Below are 16,892 nucleotides of genomic sequence, written 5' to 3'. Positions count from 1 at the left end.
ATTTAACTATGGTATCCGAATTGGCAAAGAAATAAAATGTCGTGGTTGACTAATGGGTCAGTTGTCGTGACCATGTATATTCATGGTTTGCCAAGTAAAGTATTCAGTTGGATTCCAGTGCAGCTGCCACATCTCCTAAGGTTGGTTTGATTATGAACTTTGTCCTCTTGGCAAGCATGCATTCCAGCTACAGGTTACACCTCCCAATGGGCATTGATTATAAGTGTAGGTCAATAATGTAGAGGTCTGAACTATAATCAAAATCAGTTGCATTTCAGTTCCGAGGTCAGGGGTGAGAACATTCGGGGCAGCTGTACTTTCCCTCCATACCTTCCCTACATAACACTGAATCTACATCTTCAACTAGGCCTCACTAATCTATTGAAGATGTGTCTCAACTGAGGTCACTTGATTATTTATAAGCCTCCTCTGATTGGTTTAAAACAGGGAGTTGACGACAGAAGACAACGTTTTGAAAAATACAAAATAAATTGTCTGGAGCTTTACAAAATACATTATATAAAATCGTATAGGTGTGAATATGTATGTTTATTGAGGCGGGCTTTCCCTGATTAAGACTGTATCTATATAACAGGTGTATATCTGAGTTTCTTGTTGGTTTTTGATTCAAGATAGTGTGATTCAAGGCCATTTCAAGGAAGGAACCACCTACAGGTCTTAGCAAAACTGCATGCTAGTCGCTTCCACAGGAGCCTCACCATCGGACGGTCATCGCTGCCGCCGGCAAAGGTTCTGTCTCTTTCCAATACGTCAGTTACCCCAAGGATACCGGGGGGTACTGGTTTGGCATGTTTTACACGCGCACAGAGTTTCTGGTGATCAAATATGCCTGACCGCCCGCGAGGCAGGACACACCCCGCTTGTAGCTGGAGTTCCTCTTCACAGGAAACGTTGGCTAGCCTTCAAAAACATCTGTACGATCCTCGCTGAACCCAAAGCAAAGATGTTGAACGCGACAGATACACCCCCACCCTGATTCCATTTCACAGCTTTATCCATCCAACTATCTCTAAATAATAAAGGGTAAATGAACCCCATAATCCCTTTGCTTGGTTGATAAATATTTATTGTTAATCTCACAAGGTGTTGGTCAACATTTCGGTGCTATCTTTGGCCAAAATGAATGAAGTTGTTTAACAGTCGAAATTCTGTAACACACAAGAAATCCGTTGCTGCCGGCTAAAAACTCATTTTCCAGAGTGAAGGTTTTCTAATGGCTGTGCTAGCTCTATCGGGAGTGACGTGGGATCCATCCTACCCCCCTTATGCTCCTATGTAACTGCCTCAATCACTTTCTTGGCTAAAACAGGGGCGTAATCATGAGGCGTAATTACTCATTATTACGCATCGTAAAGGTTTGTAATTATGCGCGAGCAGCACTCACCAAGAACCTGAGGCGAGGCCTCATTTTCTTGTATGACCACGTGTCTCGCTCCCGGAGGAACCAGAAACATCTTAAGGTGACCTAGGTTGTTTGGTAGACAGAGCAGTGGCGGAGGTAGAGGGAGAAGGACACACAACATAAAGAGACAGGTTAGTCTGTCGGTATACAGGAAAAAAAACAGTTCTTGTTTGCAGAGGTGGACGTTTCTTGTACTCGCATGGCATAAGAACTTTGCTCTATATAAGTTTGTAGAAACAAACATCTATATTCCTAGGTGAACTTCCCCATTGACCAAGGAGGGTCAAAAAGACGTAATTTAAACATGGCACAAAGGTGATTGATTCTAGCAGGATAAGAAACCGTCGGTCACATCAACATGCATCCAATTTGGTTGCATGTTGGGAGATGATACTCTGCTGATGACAATCAATTAGCGGAGCCTTGTGTTTGCGTGGACTCTCTCGATGCATGGAAAGAGGGATGAGAGTCCCGAAGCCATGTTTAAATGAGCCGTCACTAACGAGGTGTTCACGAGGAGGCCGCAAAGTCGCTCTCTGCCGTGTTTGTCCACCCCATGCAAACAGTCTGTCACTCACCAAGTACATTTCTAGAATCCTCCGTCTCGTTCAGGTACACATGTCGTGCTCCTTTGGGCAAGGAAAAGGCTCCTCTTGTTTTCCCTTAAATAGAACAATTTGGTTAGTTTTGGCCGACTTCATGCTGACTCATTATTGGGTTGAGTCCTCTTGCCGGTCAACCTAAATAAGCCGAGAAGGGCCAGATTTAACATGAGGCGGCAAAGAACTGAAAGAAGAGCGATCACACAGGAAAAGCTGCTATTTACGTTGAGGAACCCTAAGGGCAGAGCGAAGTGGTACTTGGAAATCCTTTCCACTAAAAGCAGACACTAAACCCAGCGTGTGAATATAAATGACGCTGCTCTACGATCAGGATCTCTGATGTAACAGATGAGAGTGTGACAGTTGACAACGCTTCAGTTTTTTCAACTCAACTAAATTAAATTCCACTCACTGGGGGTAAAAAAAGGCAAACATGACCTCACCTCACTTTTGTGAGCACATTATGATTATGTGATTGCAATCAATCCTATAATCACCAGTTGCTGAAATAAAATTACAGTTTTATGGTAAGGGTTTGGAGGGGGGAGGAATTCATCAGGGGCATCTTCACAAACACAGACACTTAGGTTGGGGCAATTCCCAGTTAAAATTGCAACAAGCCAGCGCTAGACTAGGATTAGTGGTAATTGTCAGTTTACTAATGCTACAAACAACATTAAAGAATACAAAACACTAACGAGAGGGTCTATACAACATTTAGTCACACTGGATACTTGCTTAGTGTGTTTTCCAACAGAGGCATTTCTTTTTGGCTTCTCTTGCTTAATTGTCTTCCTGTTAAAAAATGTGAGTGGTTATAAAAAAAAAAAAAAGTTTACTAAGCATATCCTAAAGATTTTATCAAGCCTTTAGTCCGCTCTTAAATTTGCAATGTATTTTAGCGTATGCATTATGTGATAATTGATAGTTATCAGGTAACAACAGTTACATTACAGCCTTAAAATGTAAATTCAAAAAAGAAAGCATTCTGGAAGAAAATGGGATTTGCTAAAAATCCATTTCCTCTTATTTCAGATCCATGGTTACAGTAAATGCAAATGCAAATGTAATCAAACATTCTTCACTCATACGATGGAACATAAACAAGCCATTAAGTATGTAGTCAACAAGTCCTATGACGCCCAAACAACAAAAATTAATGTTTTCTATCTGTAAGTGTACCTTTGTTTGTGAGTGGAAGTGTGTGTGTTTTTATGTTTGTGTGCGTGTTTGCAAAGGGTCAATAATTAAGATTTGTATACGCCAGAAGAAATGTATACGCCATTGGCTGGAGGCTAGTGCTCCTAATGGAACCTTCAGTTGCATGTCCTTAACCATGCCCCATCAGCCTCTTAATATATTTAGTGTATTTATATTCCTTCTATGCGGCTGTGCTGGATGAATATTATCTAAGTGGTATCCTCTTGAAGCACCTCAGTACCAAGTATTTGCACTTTACTTCACCGTATTGAATTTAACCAGTTGTGTTGCCTCTAAAGTGCTGTTGTTCACTTTTTGTCCTCTTCGAACGAGAACGAGATAGGGCAAACCTCTTGAGTATCGTGTAAAAATTGTGATATTCTATACTGCAAAGACATAGGCTACTTATCAAGGTCATAAGCAATTCAAACCTCCTTACACTAATGTGTTTAATAATGGGAGAGCCATACGTTTGCTTTGGCTGCTAATTATCCCAAGGGTCTTTGTCTTTGCCAGACTTGGGGCGCTTCTGTTTGAACACAATCTCAAAGCTCGCACTCATGGCTTTAGCTTTTGTCTCAATTCCCTGTTCGCCTTTGTTTTAACTGAGGCTATGTCCTTTTGAACGTACTGCAGACTGAAGCAATGGGTTCATTCAATGTTAATTCATTCAATCCTCGCGTCCTGTACTCATGAAGTGTTCAGTCGTGTACAAAACAACAATTCAACGAGCTTGCTTGTTGAGATTTTGCAAACAAATACCTCATCACAACACAAGTACCTCAAACCAGACAAGATGAAGAGAGAGACAATAGCCGTGTTGATTAACACATATAAATAATAACCAACTGCGTTATACATACTTCTTCCTTCTACCACCTATTTGATTATGTGGGAAACAGATACCGCCATGCCCCGGCCCCCCAAAACAAATTATGAATAAACCAAACTAAACAGAACAAAAAACAAAGCTTGTGGCTTAAAGAGTTATCGCAATTAAAAAGCCAACTAGAATTTGCGCTTTTCCTTTTAATTTTCCCTGAATGGGCAGTGACTTTGTGCTGCAAACGTTCACCACCGGCAACAGATTATACCGCCACTCACACAAAGACTTTAACATCGTTTTCACAGAAACCAAGAGCATTCATTTCAGAAAGGTTGGAAAAAAACGGTGTTTACTAGATTTATCGATTAGAAGCGGGTTGAAATTGTATACCGCACCTCTCAGCTATTGTTTTTAAAGAAAATGCAAGGTATGCATTATCGAGTTCTGTCTCACCTGCTTTCTTGGGCGTGCGAGTGAATGTCCCTTTTACTGTACGGCAATGTGCGTTGTCTCCGCCACAAACTCCACACTTGTCCTCAACTTTGTGAGAACCAATTTCTCTGTCACAGCCAACTTTCTGAAAATAGATAAATCGATGCACCACAGAGTGTTTAAAAAGGAAAAAAAAAAGACAAATGACAGGATAAACAGGCCTAGGGGAGAGCACCGAAAAAAAAGATGGCCAAATAAAAGAACAAGTAAATGACAGGACCCCCATTAGTCCCGCTGTAACACAGCAGTGTTCTGTTATTGTTAGAAATTTGATTACATCCTCTATTGCACACACAGCCACACACACACACACACACGCACACGCACACACACACAGCTACTAATCTGCCCCACACATTTTATCTATCTACGCTTCATAAAATGCATTTTTTATTAATCCCAGACTGGAAATCCCTTGAGCGTAAAGGTGCTCAAAATGTTGTTGGCGTTAGTTCTGACGTCCGGCGCTCCCCGTTCCCCCGCCTCTCGATTCAAAGAAGTCTTTACGTTCCTGCGGTGCGGTGAAGTCCTTACCACGCACTCCCCTCTGACACACACGCTGTAGGCGTCCTTGTAGGAGCATTTGGTGCCGTCGTGCACCAACAGCTTCATGTAGGCCAGGTCTCCTGATTCCCGGGACTGGCAGTACAGGTGACATCTCTTGCTCGCTGGCGGAACACAAAAACAACAACAACAACAACAACAACAACACAGAAAAACAGGTTAGGAAAATGCATGTCATCTGCCGGACTTTTCCTCATCACAAGCTGTGCTTCTTAACTATGACTGCTGTCGTGGACCCCGTTGGCGCACCGTACCATTAAGGTTCGGTCCTGAACGCAGCGACCCGGGTTCCAGTCCTGCCCGCGGTCCTTTGCTGTATGTCCTCCCCTCTATCTCCCATACCTTCCTTACTATCTCACTTCATAATAAAGCATCCAAAAAATAACATAGATGTATATGACTGTTGCTTCTTAAAAAGGTGCTTTAGGGATGATTCAAGCTGTATTATTTGAGGGTGGTCTGTTAGAAAGGGCATAGCCATCCGCCAGTTATAAGTGAGTGAATCGCCAGTGGACTATGGCTGCCTCTGTGTGAGCCATTTTAGAGGTAAAACCTCTACAGGATCATGTCTGACCAATCAGTGTGTGTGCTCCGTGGTTCTTTGTGCGAACCCATCTCGCCGGTCAATAACAGATGCTTGAAAAACAAAGAATCTCAAAGGGAGAGAAACAGAGGGACGGCAGGGAGCATAGAGGAAGGGGATGTGGTTGTTTTAAAAACATCCGGCTTTCATGTGCTCTTTTCTGTTCACTCTCTTTACAACAGTCTTATCGTAGCTACGGCAGCAACACAGCAAACAAATGGTATCTGTTTGACTGTTCCTGTTCAGAAAAGAGAGAAAGAAGAAGGAGAAAGTCGCCTCACAGTCTTGTTACATTCGACACCTTCAAGACGACGCGGCACGGGACAAGATGAAGGTTGGCATATGCAAAGACACAAGAGAGCAAGTGTTTCATCATAGAAAGGAGTGCTTGAAAACAGTTCCAACACTTTCTGCAGGATGCTGCGCCGCATACTAAATACTGCAAAGAAGCAGGAGGCAATTAGACAACTAATATGAAATGAGGCAGGAGCCAGGCGACCATGGCAACGAGACAGCATTGATAAATACTTGGACGTGGGGTGTACATCCGGCAGCTACTCTACATATTTTTCTCCCTTTCAAATGTGAACGTCATAATGGCCAAGACAGAAGTTCCGAGGCTAATTTAAAACCCACACACATAGCTTCTCTCCTTGGTACGGCTGTTCAGAACCATGTCTGTGCACATGCCTTCTCAAGCATGCACACACGCACGCACACACAAACACACAACACACACACACACACACACACACACACACACACACACACACACACAGACACACACAACACACTCTCCCGCGTTGTCCGACATCCTCCATCACTTATCCCCGCCCCTCTTTACCTGTACCACAAACAAAAATAACCTTTATTTTGCGCCATTGCACAATCCCAACACTCCTGCCTCGTCTGGAACACAAATGAGGGGAAGTCGTGGTCCGACAGGCGGCTGACCGAACAAAGAGTGAGCTGCTTCGCACGTGCTTCAGTTCAGGCTTACGGTCTTGGTGTTCGTGGGGCAGCCAGTGGTGCTTGGAGCCCTGGAACTCAAAGTGAGAGTTGCGGAGTTGACACTGCTGGGCTCTGAAGTCCTCAAAGTGCTTGGGGCATTCGTCGGGGTTGCAGAGCTGGTATTCGTAATTGATTCCCGGGCAGTCCTGACCACCGTTGGAGGGCCTTCGGGGGGGGGGGGGGGAACGGAACAAAATAGGTCACACCAGAGGATTGGATCAAACGCTAAGTACTTGGTGAGGCTTATTGGCGATACAGACCCGAGACAGGGGGAGAGAATCAATGAGACTCTGGGTAACTGGTGAATTTTTTTTATAAAACCTATACGTGCGGCGTATTTAATGCAATGTCAGCAAACGCTAATGCTGGGCCGTCATGGAAGTGCAAGAATGAACTGTAAAAAACGGACGGCCCACACCTTACTACCGATAAGGGAGCTGCAATGTTAGCAATGCTGAGTGCGAGACTTTTCTTTAAGGGGGACCTATTATGCTTTTTCGACTTTTATGACCTGTAAACGTTGTTATAATGATTGATAGTCATGTTTAACCATACTAAAGTGTCAAATAGTGACGTACATGCATTTCGACGCATTCCCTGCTGACAGTCTGGGGTGGCTGTGCAGAGCGCTAAACACTCGGGACAACGTTTGTGATTCACTTGTTCACATTTCCGGGAAATCATCTACGTAGAGGCACTCCTGCCTCCGGTTACTCCGGTAACCAATCACAACGGAGTTGGGTTGGCAGGGGGGGGGCGAGGGGGCGGAGAAGGTCGAAACCGAGCGTTGACAGAGAACGCAGAAAGCGCCCAGATGAGAGGAAGAGTTTCCCGAAAATGTACATCGTTTTTTGTGTATGGTTAAACATGACTATCAATCATTATAACAATGTTTATAGGTCATAAAAGTCGAAAAAGCATAATAGGTCCCCTTTAATTTCTGTGTTATAAAATAAAACAGAACAAAAAAAACATCACAGAAAGTGTCACTTCTCGATCTTCTAAAGAAAGCACTTTTCGGGGCATTTTATAGACAATTGAAAGTAGTCTCTTTTTTGGGGGGGGGCTTTGCGGCAGACCCTAGCCGTCTCTTACGCCGGACTGGTGCACTGGCGGGTGCGGATGCGGACCCCGGTTCCACAGGTCCGGGAGCAGGCGCCGTGCTTGCCCCAGTTGCCCCAGGACCCGTCCTGCTTCACCTGGTTGGGGTTCTTCCACATGCAGTGACCTTTGTAGCACCACTGAGGAAACGGAGAGACAACAGAGGACCCATGAGGGGTGAGACAAAGTAATTATCACTCTGACAAAGGGCATCCTTCACTGATGGCACAAACTGTCCAATAGCGGCAGAGGAAGAGGTTCTGCTCTATTTTACACATCAAGGGTTTGTTATCAATGAACCGATCAGACCCATAGTTTGACGCCGTCGGTGTGTGTCTGCGTGTGTATGTGTGCGTTTGTGTTTGTTCCCTTTAGTTAATACCAGTTAATACCTGGTTGCCAGATTTGTAAAGTCACAAAATGTCATTCTGGGATTTCATTCACTAAGATTTTATTTGATTGATTTAATTATTTTATTGATTTACACGCACACATGCACGCCCACACACAGCTTGTATTGATTCAATCCTCACGTGAACAATGCATACAACAACTGAAATCAATCACAAGAATAACGGCTGAATACATAGTAGCACAAGTCCAGCCCTCTTTGCAGCTTTTACAAACACACAACCTGCCCCTTTTGAGCACAGCACTGTTTTGTACAGGGCTCAGGCGTGTGCTTGAATGAAGCGCAGGGTTTCAGTTCGTCTCCAATGTCTAAAGTGTTGTCACGGCAAACATCAGCGCCGTGGCAGTACCATGGTTCGCTGCCGTTCATTAGCAGAAGACAACATGGGGATGTGGAAATGACTTCCTTCTTCACTCACCTCAAGGTGTTCCTGCTTATTCCTGGTTGCCTAGCAACCCAATAAATGCCCCGCGACACCCACCCCATCCTAGCCTGGTCCGACCAGACTCTCGTACTTCATTTAATTTGCACAGAGAGTCTGGCCTCTCTCCATTGACAAGCGTTAACTCACTTGAAGGCGGGTGTCTGTTGGAGTTTAAAACTATTGGATCTGCTGCCCAGTGCCACTCTGGATCTGCCAATACCAACCCCTAACGCTTTGACTACAACTCAAACTAGCGCACAACCTCAACGTCATTGTTCTCAGCCACTCCCTCTGTTTGCTGATTGGAACGGCAAAATTTGGCCGGAGAAAACCGGCGAATATACCGCAAAACCAGATGTAGTACTGAAGGGAAATTAAAATTGAGCGGAAGTACGTATAGGCAGGCGGAGCCAGGCTTACCCCATCCTAATGCAGGTGGTTTTAAGTATGACTGCATTAAGTATGAAGTATGCAGACCAACGCGGTAGAACTGTGGTGAGAATCAATGACTGAAGTAGTGTTGTTACTGATTACTGCTTGTGATTACCGATTAGGCCTACTATGGTTTGACACGAATAATGCATGTGAGGAAATCAGATGAACCGCGACGATCATGTCTGGTCCGTCGGCTCTGATGCCGTACGCTTATTCCACAGCGCTGTCAGCACACCTACACGTGTGACGACAGCGTGGCGCTTTGTCACAGCCGCGCACGGCGCCTTCCATTTGAAATCCAATTTGAGTGTGTCAATAAACGCGGCTTTACCTGTCCTCGAGCGGGGATACGAAAACCGTCACTGCGCGCCAATCTATCTATCCCTATGTGTGAGTGTGTAGGAGTGTGAATGATTGTTTCTTTACTGCATCTCTCTTCTGGGTTCTCACGTGCGCACGCTCACCGTATTTCGATTCGGCGGGCACTTTCGGAGGAAGCAAAAAGACCACGTTGGCGCTCAGCGGCGGCCGCTGGGAGAAAGGGGCCCTGACGTAGCTTAGCACGACACCGGCTGGACACGAGGGTTCGATACTCACTTTTCCGGGCGAACACTCGGTTCCGTCGAGGGGCGGGCCCTTCTTGGTCTTGCAGAAGTACGGGTTGTCTGGATGGCTGCACCACAGCTGCTTGCACGGGTCGAAGGTACGGAACTGAAAGGAACGGAGGATGAGGGTCATTCAAGGTGGATGAAGACTGGTTAGTAGGGAGGTTGGTTGGTGGTTTCCTCATGCTGTGGGCATCATTGTCAAAAGTATAGAACCTATACACTTGTAATTACTTCAGTAATAATAACAATGGCTATATATAATTTCTTGTCTTTCTTTTTGAATCCACTTCCAAATATGACTATGTGAGGGGTCATGGAAGTGGTGCGATCTAGTTTATTTTAGTTGGTATACCGTGGCGTAAAGCATAGTAGGTAAAAACTGAAAAAGTAGGTAAAAACGGACTGAACTAACTGAATTAAATGATCCAATAAAAATGTTTGGCAAGACTAGGGACCATGACCGCAGGCGAATGGGTCTGAGATGATTTAGAAGGGACCTACCACCACCATGTTTGAGGTCGGATGCCGGTTTTCCTACAAACAGCTAGTAGCCTGGGCCCTACCAGGGGGGCCGAACCTTTCTTGAACTAAGACCTACCTTCACAGTGGCACACTGCTGACATCTACCCGTCCATATTGGGAGCTGTATAACTAATGGCCTACAGACGTTGCCAGATTGACAAATCACTGCTAACCCTTCATTTTCTCCGCTCGCCTTCACCCCCACTGTCTGCTACTCGCTAGCACTCACCCCCCGCTCAACCAGACACTCGCTGAGCACACACTTTACACACCGGAATATTACCCTCTGCGTCACCAGCATTAGTTCAGTTTGCGGTCAGGTCTATAAACAGGGTATTTGCGAAAAATATGAATTTCTAAAGAGAATGTCACTTATTTGTCATTATATTATATTTCATTTTTAAGTGGGTGAACGGAAATCCTGAAAACAGCCGACTAGCATTCCAAAAGGTATGATATGATGGTTTTGGTGTGAATCTTTAATGCCACTGTCAGGGAAAATAAAATATGTGCACACCTTTTTGGAGTCCCTGAGTTGTTTATAGTACAATCCACCGAATATTCTCGGTTGTGACTTTTTATTTATGGCCAATTGGAGACGATAACAACCAATAATAAACAGGTACAATACGGATGTGGGCAACAGATCAATGTCAAAACAACATTTCCCTCGCTGTTTGTCATAATAATACTAATAATAATGTTTTTTAGCGCAGTATAAACGGATGTAACAAAGTGCGAATTAAATCAAAAAGAGAATTAAATCAAAACAATATGATAGCAATACAAACACTGTAGTAAAGGACAAAGTTATCAAGATTGGAGAGAATATCTTAATACCAAAAAAAAAAAAAAACAGGCATGAGAAGAGAGATAAAATAAGTTAAAATGCAGTAAAAAACATGAGACAGAGTCAGATCCAAAAGACTGATAAAACTGATTAAAAGCCTGTCCAAACAAATGGGTATTTTATAGTTTCTTAAAACAGTTAATCTGTCTGAAACTGTTTATGGTTGACCGTCCATTGCATCTCCTTTGAGTGTTTCCACACTGCCCTCCACACAATAAATCACAATCACCCCAATATCTCTTGACAAAACCCTCCATAAAGACTCCTCTGGGTACCATCTACTGGCAACATCGTGATATACTCCAGAGACTCAGAGACTAAAAGAAACAAGAAAAACAAGATGAACCCAACCGAGAGCTCACGACAACAACACCTACTGCCATTTAGCGCAGATAAGCGATGACCTGAACAGAGGGCATGTTACTCACAGTATCAAGTAGAGAAGGGTCATTCTCTCTATTTATAGGTCACCCCTCATTCGCCACTTAAGGTACGGCCACACCAAACGCGTTACCCGCGTACCACGCGTATAAAATCGGCAATTTTTCCATAGGGAACCATTGGTTTACGCGCGTATGAGGTGCGTACACGCGTATCATGCGTACCAAGTAGGGATGGGCATTTGAAGAAATTTTCTTGATCGAGCATCGCTAGAGTTATCGATCAATTATCGATTAATCATTAACTTTTTTCTATGTTTTTTTTCTAATGTTTTTATCAATGAAATCTTTATTCCAACAATAATGTATGGGCCAAAATTAATACAATACAGTTAACTTGAAGACCTACAACTGTTTAACAGTTTTAAAATAATAAATACAGGCATTATAGGTTATAGGCCTAGGCTATGCGGCGCTCGTAAAGTCCGAAACAATGCGCCTACAGGCGCTCTTAAAGGTTTGGAAACGATTCAACAAGACTAAATCTGTAGCCTATTCCAATTACAATAAGTAGCGAACTTATCGGACAACAATAATCAAACAAAGGCAGTAGGCTAAAAGTGGGCATTAAACTGTATAACTGTTATGAAAAAAAGGGGGGGGAAAAGGCCGACATATAATGCCTGCAGCCGGCGCGCGGAAAAGGCTCGCAACAAAAAGATGAGCCACCCATTTACAAACAATTGCATGAACTAGTCTATCTAAAAGCAATACCTTATTGAACATATATAAGGCTGGACTTGTTGCTAAAATATCACCGTTTTGGCAAAATGTAACGACTCCAAGAGGCACCAAGCGGAGCGAGAGTCAACACATTAAGAAAGAAAAGAGCGACTCACATACGGTGGTGACTGTCCCTACTGTCCATAGCATACAGTAACTCCAGCCTACATATTTTTGTTTAGGAATATAAGCATGTTAACATGCTCGGGGGTCAGACGCGAACGCAGCCTTGTAACTGTCAGTCCAGCAGCAGAAAACACCCGCTCTGACGGGACCGAAGTTGCGGGGATGCAGAGGTATTGTCGCGCTAACTTTGACAGCCTGGGGAACCTTCTTCCATTCACTTTCCACCAGTCGGCAGGGTTATATTCAATTAAATGCTTCAAGACTCACAGTATGCAACACAACGTCCTTTTGATCGATAACAATATAAATTGATCGACGCATTTCTTAACGATCAATTATCGAGCATCGATTAATTATGCCCATCCCTAGTACCAAGCAACATTTTACTCGCGTTAGGGGCGTATGAGGCGCGTATATATACGCGCGTACATATACGCGCGTACATATACGCGCGTACATATACGCGCGTACGCGCGTATTCAATTTTTTTTACTTTTTACGCTCATACGCGTGATACTTAGCCGCAATAGCCAATCAGCGTGGAGCTTGACCCGACGTCACTGGCAGAGAGTAGTGACCCTTGCACAGAAGCATACGGCCGACATCTTTTTTTATTCTGGGTGGAAATAGTAACATAGTTACGCCATTAAATGCGTTTATGGAAACATTTTTAGCGAGAAATGTGCATTTTACTTTCATAATGTTCACTCGGTGAATGTGAAGGATGTTTGGTTTGATAGTTATGACGAAGAGTGAACGCTCCGTTCACTTGCATGGACAGAGTCTCTGGTTGCTAAGCAACCTCAATGTCTTGGCGGACTATTTCTCTGCTGATCAACACTACGAATGCTGGAAACACACCAGACACACCATGTGAAGTTATTTAACCCGATTAGTGTTATTTATATCCGAGATTATTTAATCTAACCCGATCCAAGCTCTATCATGCACCCGGCGGCGTTTGGGTTTCCTTCCTCGGACTCCACAGGCGCGTAGCTGTGTACGTAGGACCATTTTTGACACAAAATGGTCAAGCAACATTTTAGCTGCGTTAGGGGCGTATGAGCTGCGTATGGTACGCGTTTGGTGTGTTCGTACCATTAGCCTCCAAGGGTACCACGCAAGACACCTCGGAGGTTGACTTTATTGGTAACTTCTGCGGAAGCCTCCTCTGTGTTAGCCTTAAGAGGGGGGGGTCAACTGGTATACTGTATTGCTGCATATGAATCCCTACACGTACAATTCAGCAGCATCATTATGAGTGCCATTGACGTGGCTGTATTATACTGCTCTGCTCTTGCTCAAATGGAAAAGTCTTCTATCCATGTTGTGAAATGTGACTGCAGTTGACTGTTCTGTTCAGCTCTCAAGGGATTCATTAGCGCAGCTTATCTGCTGGCTCTCTGTTACTCTGTATTAGCTCCACTCCTTTGGGGAAATTGGGGTCGCACATCTACCTTGCAGTTCTCACTGGTCATTAGTTAGGGTTTAGGGGACAGGAAGTGCAAAATAAAAGTGTCTACCAGCCAAATTAATCATAGAAAACTTGACACAATTCGCCGAAAACTATAAAAAACAGCCGGGATCATATCCATGATTCATAGCTGGGAATTTGAAGCACTGAACACCTTAACAAGACGTTTCTTTGCCAGAGATGGTCACCTAGGGACTGAATTGCAATTATGTAATTGTCAAGGCGCATTTAAGCAGGAAAAAGACTTTGGACAGCTTCCATACTCGCCGTCCTCCAGCTATTACATTTTCCCTCAGTGGCATTGGTTCCCCTAATTCGCTGCCTATTTAAGTGACGCCTGTGGGCCATACTCACTGAAGTGCAGATCTTATAGCCGACACCAAAGTCAAAGCGGCACTGCTCGTCCATTGAGTAGTTGATGCCAGGGAGTTCCGGAAGCTGAGGCCAGTCGTGCTTGAAAGGGTCGTCCAGGAGACAGTCATAGGACCTGGCAAAGATACAGAGCAAGGACAAGCTACAATCGAAAACCATACATGGTGAACAACAACCATGACAACATAATGAATCTTGTCTCAAGAAAGGGATTCAGCCGCCCACCGTGACAACGGTGGTTTTCAGAACGCTTTGAATTATCGGTCCTGACTTGAGTAGTGTGTGTGTGTGTGGTGGGGAGACTGAGAAAGAAATCTGTGATTATGGTGGCAACAGCCAATGGGATGTCATAAGCTGTTCCAGGTAACTAATTATTCAGATATCTGGATGTTAAATTTACAATCAGAAATAAACCCGTGATTGTCTTCAATGTCATTTGAAATGGCTTAAACTGTTGCTCACTACCAGATCAACAGGTTGTTTGGTCCAAACCTGCAAAAACACAGGCTTCAAACGGGGCTTGACATGTTTGTTTCATGTATGAATCAGTGCACGTCTCATTAGAGAGGCTAGCATTAATCCATATTCCATTTGTAGTTTATTCTATTTTTGTTATTTGTTTACTGTGACTTTTGAAGAATAAACCTAAAAAGTCAGAGGGTAATTAAAAATTCTTGTTCAACAAATCTCGATCTGTTTTGCAACGGATTCGGGGCTCGTCACAGATGATGATGCTGTTGCGTCCTGCGGCGCGGTCTGATGAGAAAATTGATTCCGTTAAGGAGGGACGGAAAAGCTGCCCGCAAACTGTGCGGCGGGAGGCAGGCAGCATATAAGCCTGCACTTGAATGTCATTACGCTACGGCAGTGAACCCCAATTAGCGGCCCGCGGGCCATATCCGGCCCGCGAGAGCCAAATGTCCGGCCCGCGCAGACCCACATGTCACATGTTATCTCCAAAAAAAAAAAAATATATATTTTTTTTTTTTTTGCGCAGTCTGCTATATTTTCCCCTCAGCCCACACCATCCACTTGACCGTTGACGTTACTGCGTGCATACGTAATGACGTGCTTCGTGCGTTTTCAACTTCACTAGCGTCACACGCCAGAGAGTAGCCGCCGCATGCTGTCACTTTCCCGCTATCCGTCTGTCATCCCAGGGAATTACAACTTTGTCAAAAATCAACGGATTGAAAATTTATGAAAGAAACATGTCATTTGCCAAGAAAAGGAAGGTCAACCAGGAGAACCGCCAGTTTAAAACTGAATGGACCGATAAGTATTGCTTTTCTTTACCGGACCATGCCAACGCAAAGCCGACATGCTTAATATGCAAGCAGACCGTGGCTGTCATTAAATCGGACAACCTGACACTTTAACTGTTTGCATGCTGCCAGCTTTAATGGAAGTTTCCCAGAAACATCTGAGCAACGCAAACAAAAGATTGCAAGCATGTTGACATCATACAAGCGGTCAGTTCTAACCATATGCAAAACGGCATCAGCACAAGAGAGCGCAACAGCTGCTTCATTGCATGTTTCCTGGACGCTTGATAAAGCTAAGAAGCCCTTTGCTGATGCAGAGTTCATTAAAGGTCCCATGACATGAAAATCTCAATTTATGAGGTTTTCTAACATAAATATGAGTTCCCCTAGCCTGCCTATGGTCCCCCAGTGGCTAAAACTTGCGTTTGGTGTAAAACGAGCACTAGCTGTTCTGCTCGCCTTTGAAAAAACGGAGGCTCAAGCGCGCTGATTTGGAAATCTGTGCTCATGACGTCATGAGGAATCTCAGCTCCTCCCCTTACTCTGCCTGGCCCGCCCAGAGACGTTGGCGAGACTCGACCGTGAGACTCGACCGTGCGAGCGCCACATGTGTGTGTGTGTGTATGTGTGTGTGAATACACACACTGTAACGCAAGTGTTTCTTGTCGGTTCTTTGACGTGTCTTGAATTTCCACAACGAGACTGTCGTGGGGGTTATCTAAGCCATGGTTGAGAAGGAATTGGGGGAAAGGAACTTTGGTTTGACTCGCTGAAGTACATGAACTGCGACATGCCGCCGGTTGCCGCGAGGCACCATCGCCCGGCAGCGGGCAGCCGGCCGCAGGCAGCGCGCGGTTCAGTCGACTTCAGGTTGATGTGGAAGAACCAGAGACGTCGCAGAACCCGACAAAGTCGTTTGTGATTCATAATATCGTCTGGAGGCGCACACAATATGTTATATGATATAGATATCTATGTATCATATGATATTATTTAGATATAGAGCTCCAGGACTGTAACGCAAGTGTTGTACACTTCCTTGTTATTTGGATAACCGTTCTGCTGTTGGTGTGATGGCGCATAACACGTCTGGTATTTCTACAACGAGACTCGTATTGGGGGTTATCTCAGCCAAGGTTGAGAATGAATTGGGGGGAAGGAACTTTGGCTTTGACTCCCTCAAGAACATGAACCACGACATGGAGGAGAAAGGGATTGTTGGCGGCGAATGTCTCCCGCTTGAGCCCCGCTGAGGGACCACCGGCGGAGGTGCATAAGCGCTGCCCGGCAAAGATCCCTTTCTCCTCCTTGTCGTGGTTCATGTTCTTGAGGGAGTCAAAGCCAAAGTTCCTTCCCCCAATTCATTCTCAACCTTGGCTGAGATAACCCCCAATACGAGTCTCGTTGTAGAAATACCAGATACGAGAGTCCGACGTCAC

General features: G+C 44.5%; 1 protein-coding gene across 1 annotated transcript in view; it reads right to left on the bottom strand.

Moving 5' to 3' along the window:
* adamts3 (ADAM metallopeptidase with thrombospondin type 1 motif, 3) overlaps positions 1-16,892 on the bottom strand; it is an 87,636-nt gene that overhangs the window by 19,708 nt on the left and 51,036 nt on the right. The window contains 8 exon segments of the mRNA XM_060053462.1: positions 1,406-1,486; positions 2,002-2,085; positions 4,505-4,628; positions 5,078-5,211; positions 6,691-6,866; positions 7,797-7,942; positions 9,671-9,784; positions 14,171-14,303. Coding sequence (XP_059909445.1) covers positions 1,406-1,486; positions 2,002-2,085; positions 4,505-4,628; positions 5,078-5,211; positions 6,691-6,866; positions 7,797-7,942; positions 9,671-9,784; positions 14,171-14,303 — 992 coding nt within the window.

This window comes from Gadus macrocephalus, chromosome 6 (genome assembly GCF_031168955.1).
Source record: "Gadus macrocephalus chromosome 6, ASM3116895v1".
Classification (NCBI taxonomy): domain Eukaryota; kingdom Metazoa; phylum Chordata; class Actinopteri; order Gadiformes; family Gadidae; genus Gadus; species Gadus macrocephalus.
The sequence above is the reverse complement of the archived record's forward strand: the minus strand, read 5'-3'. Positions and strand labels throughout refer to the sequence as shown.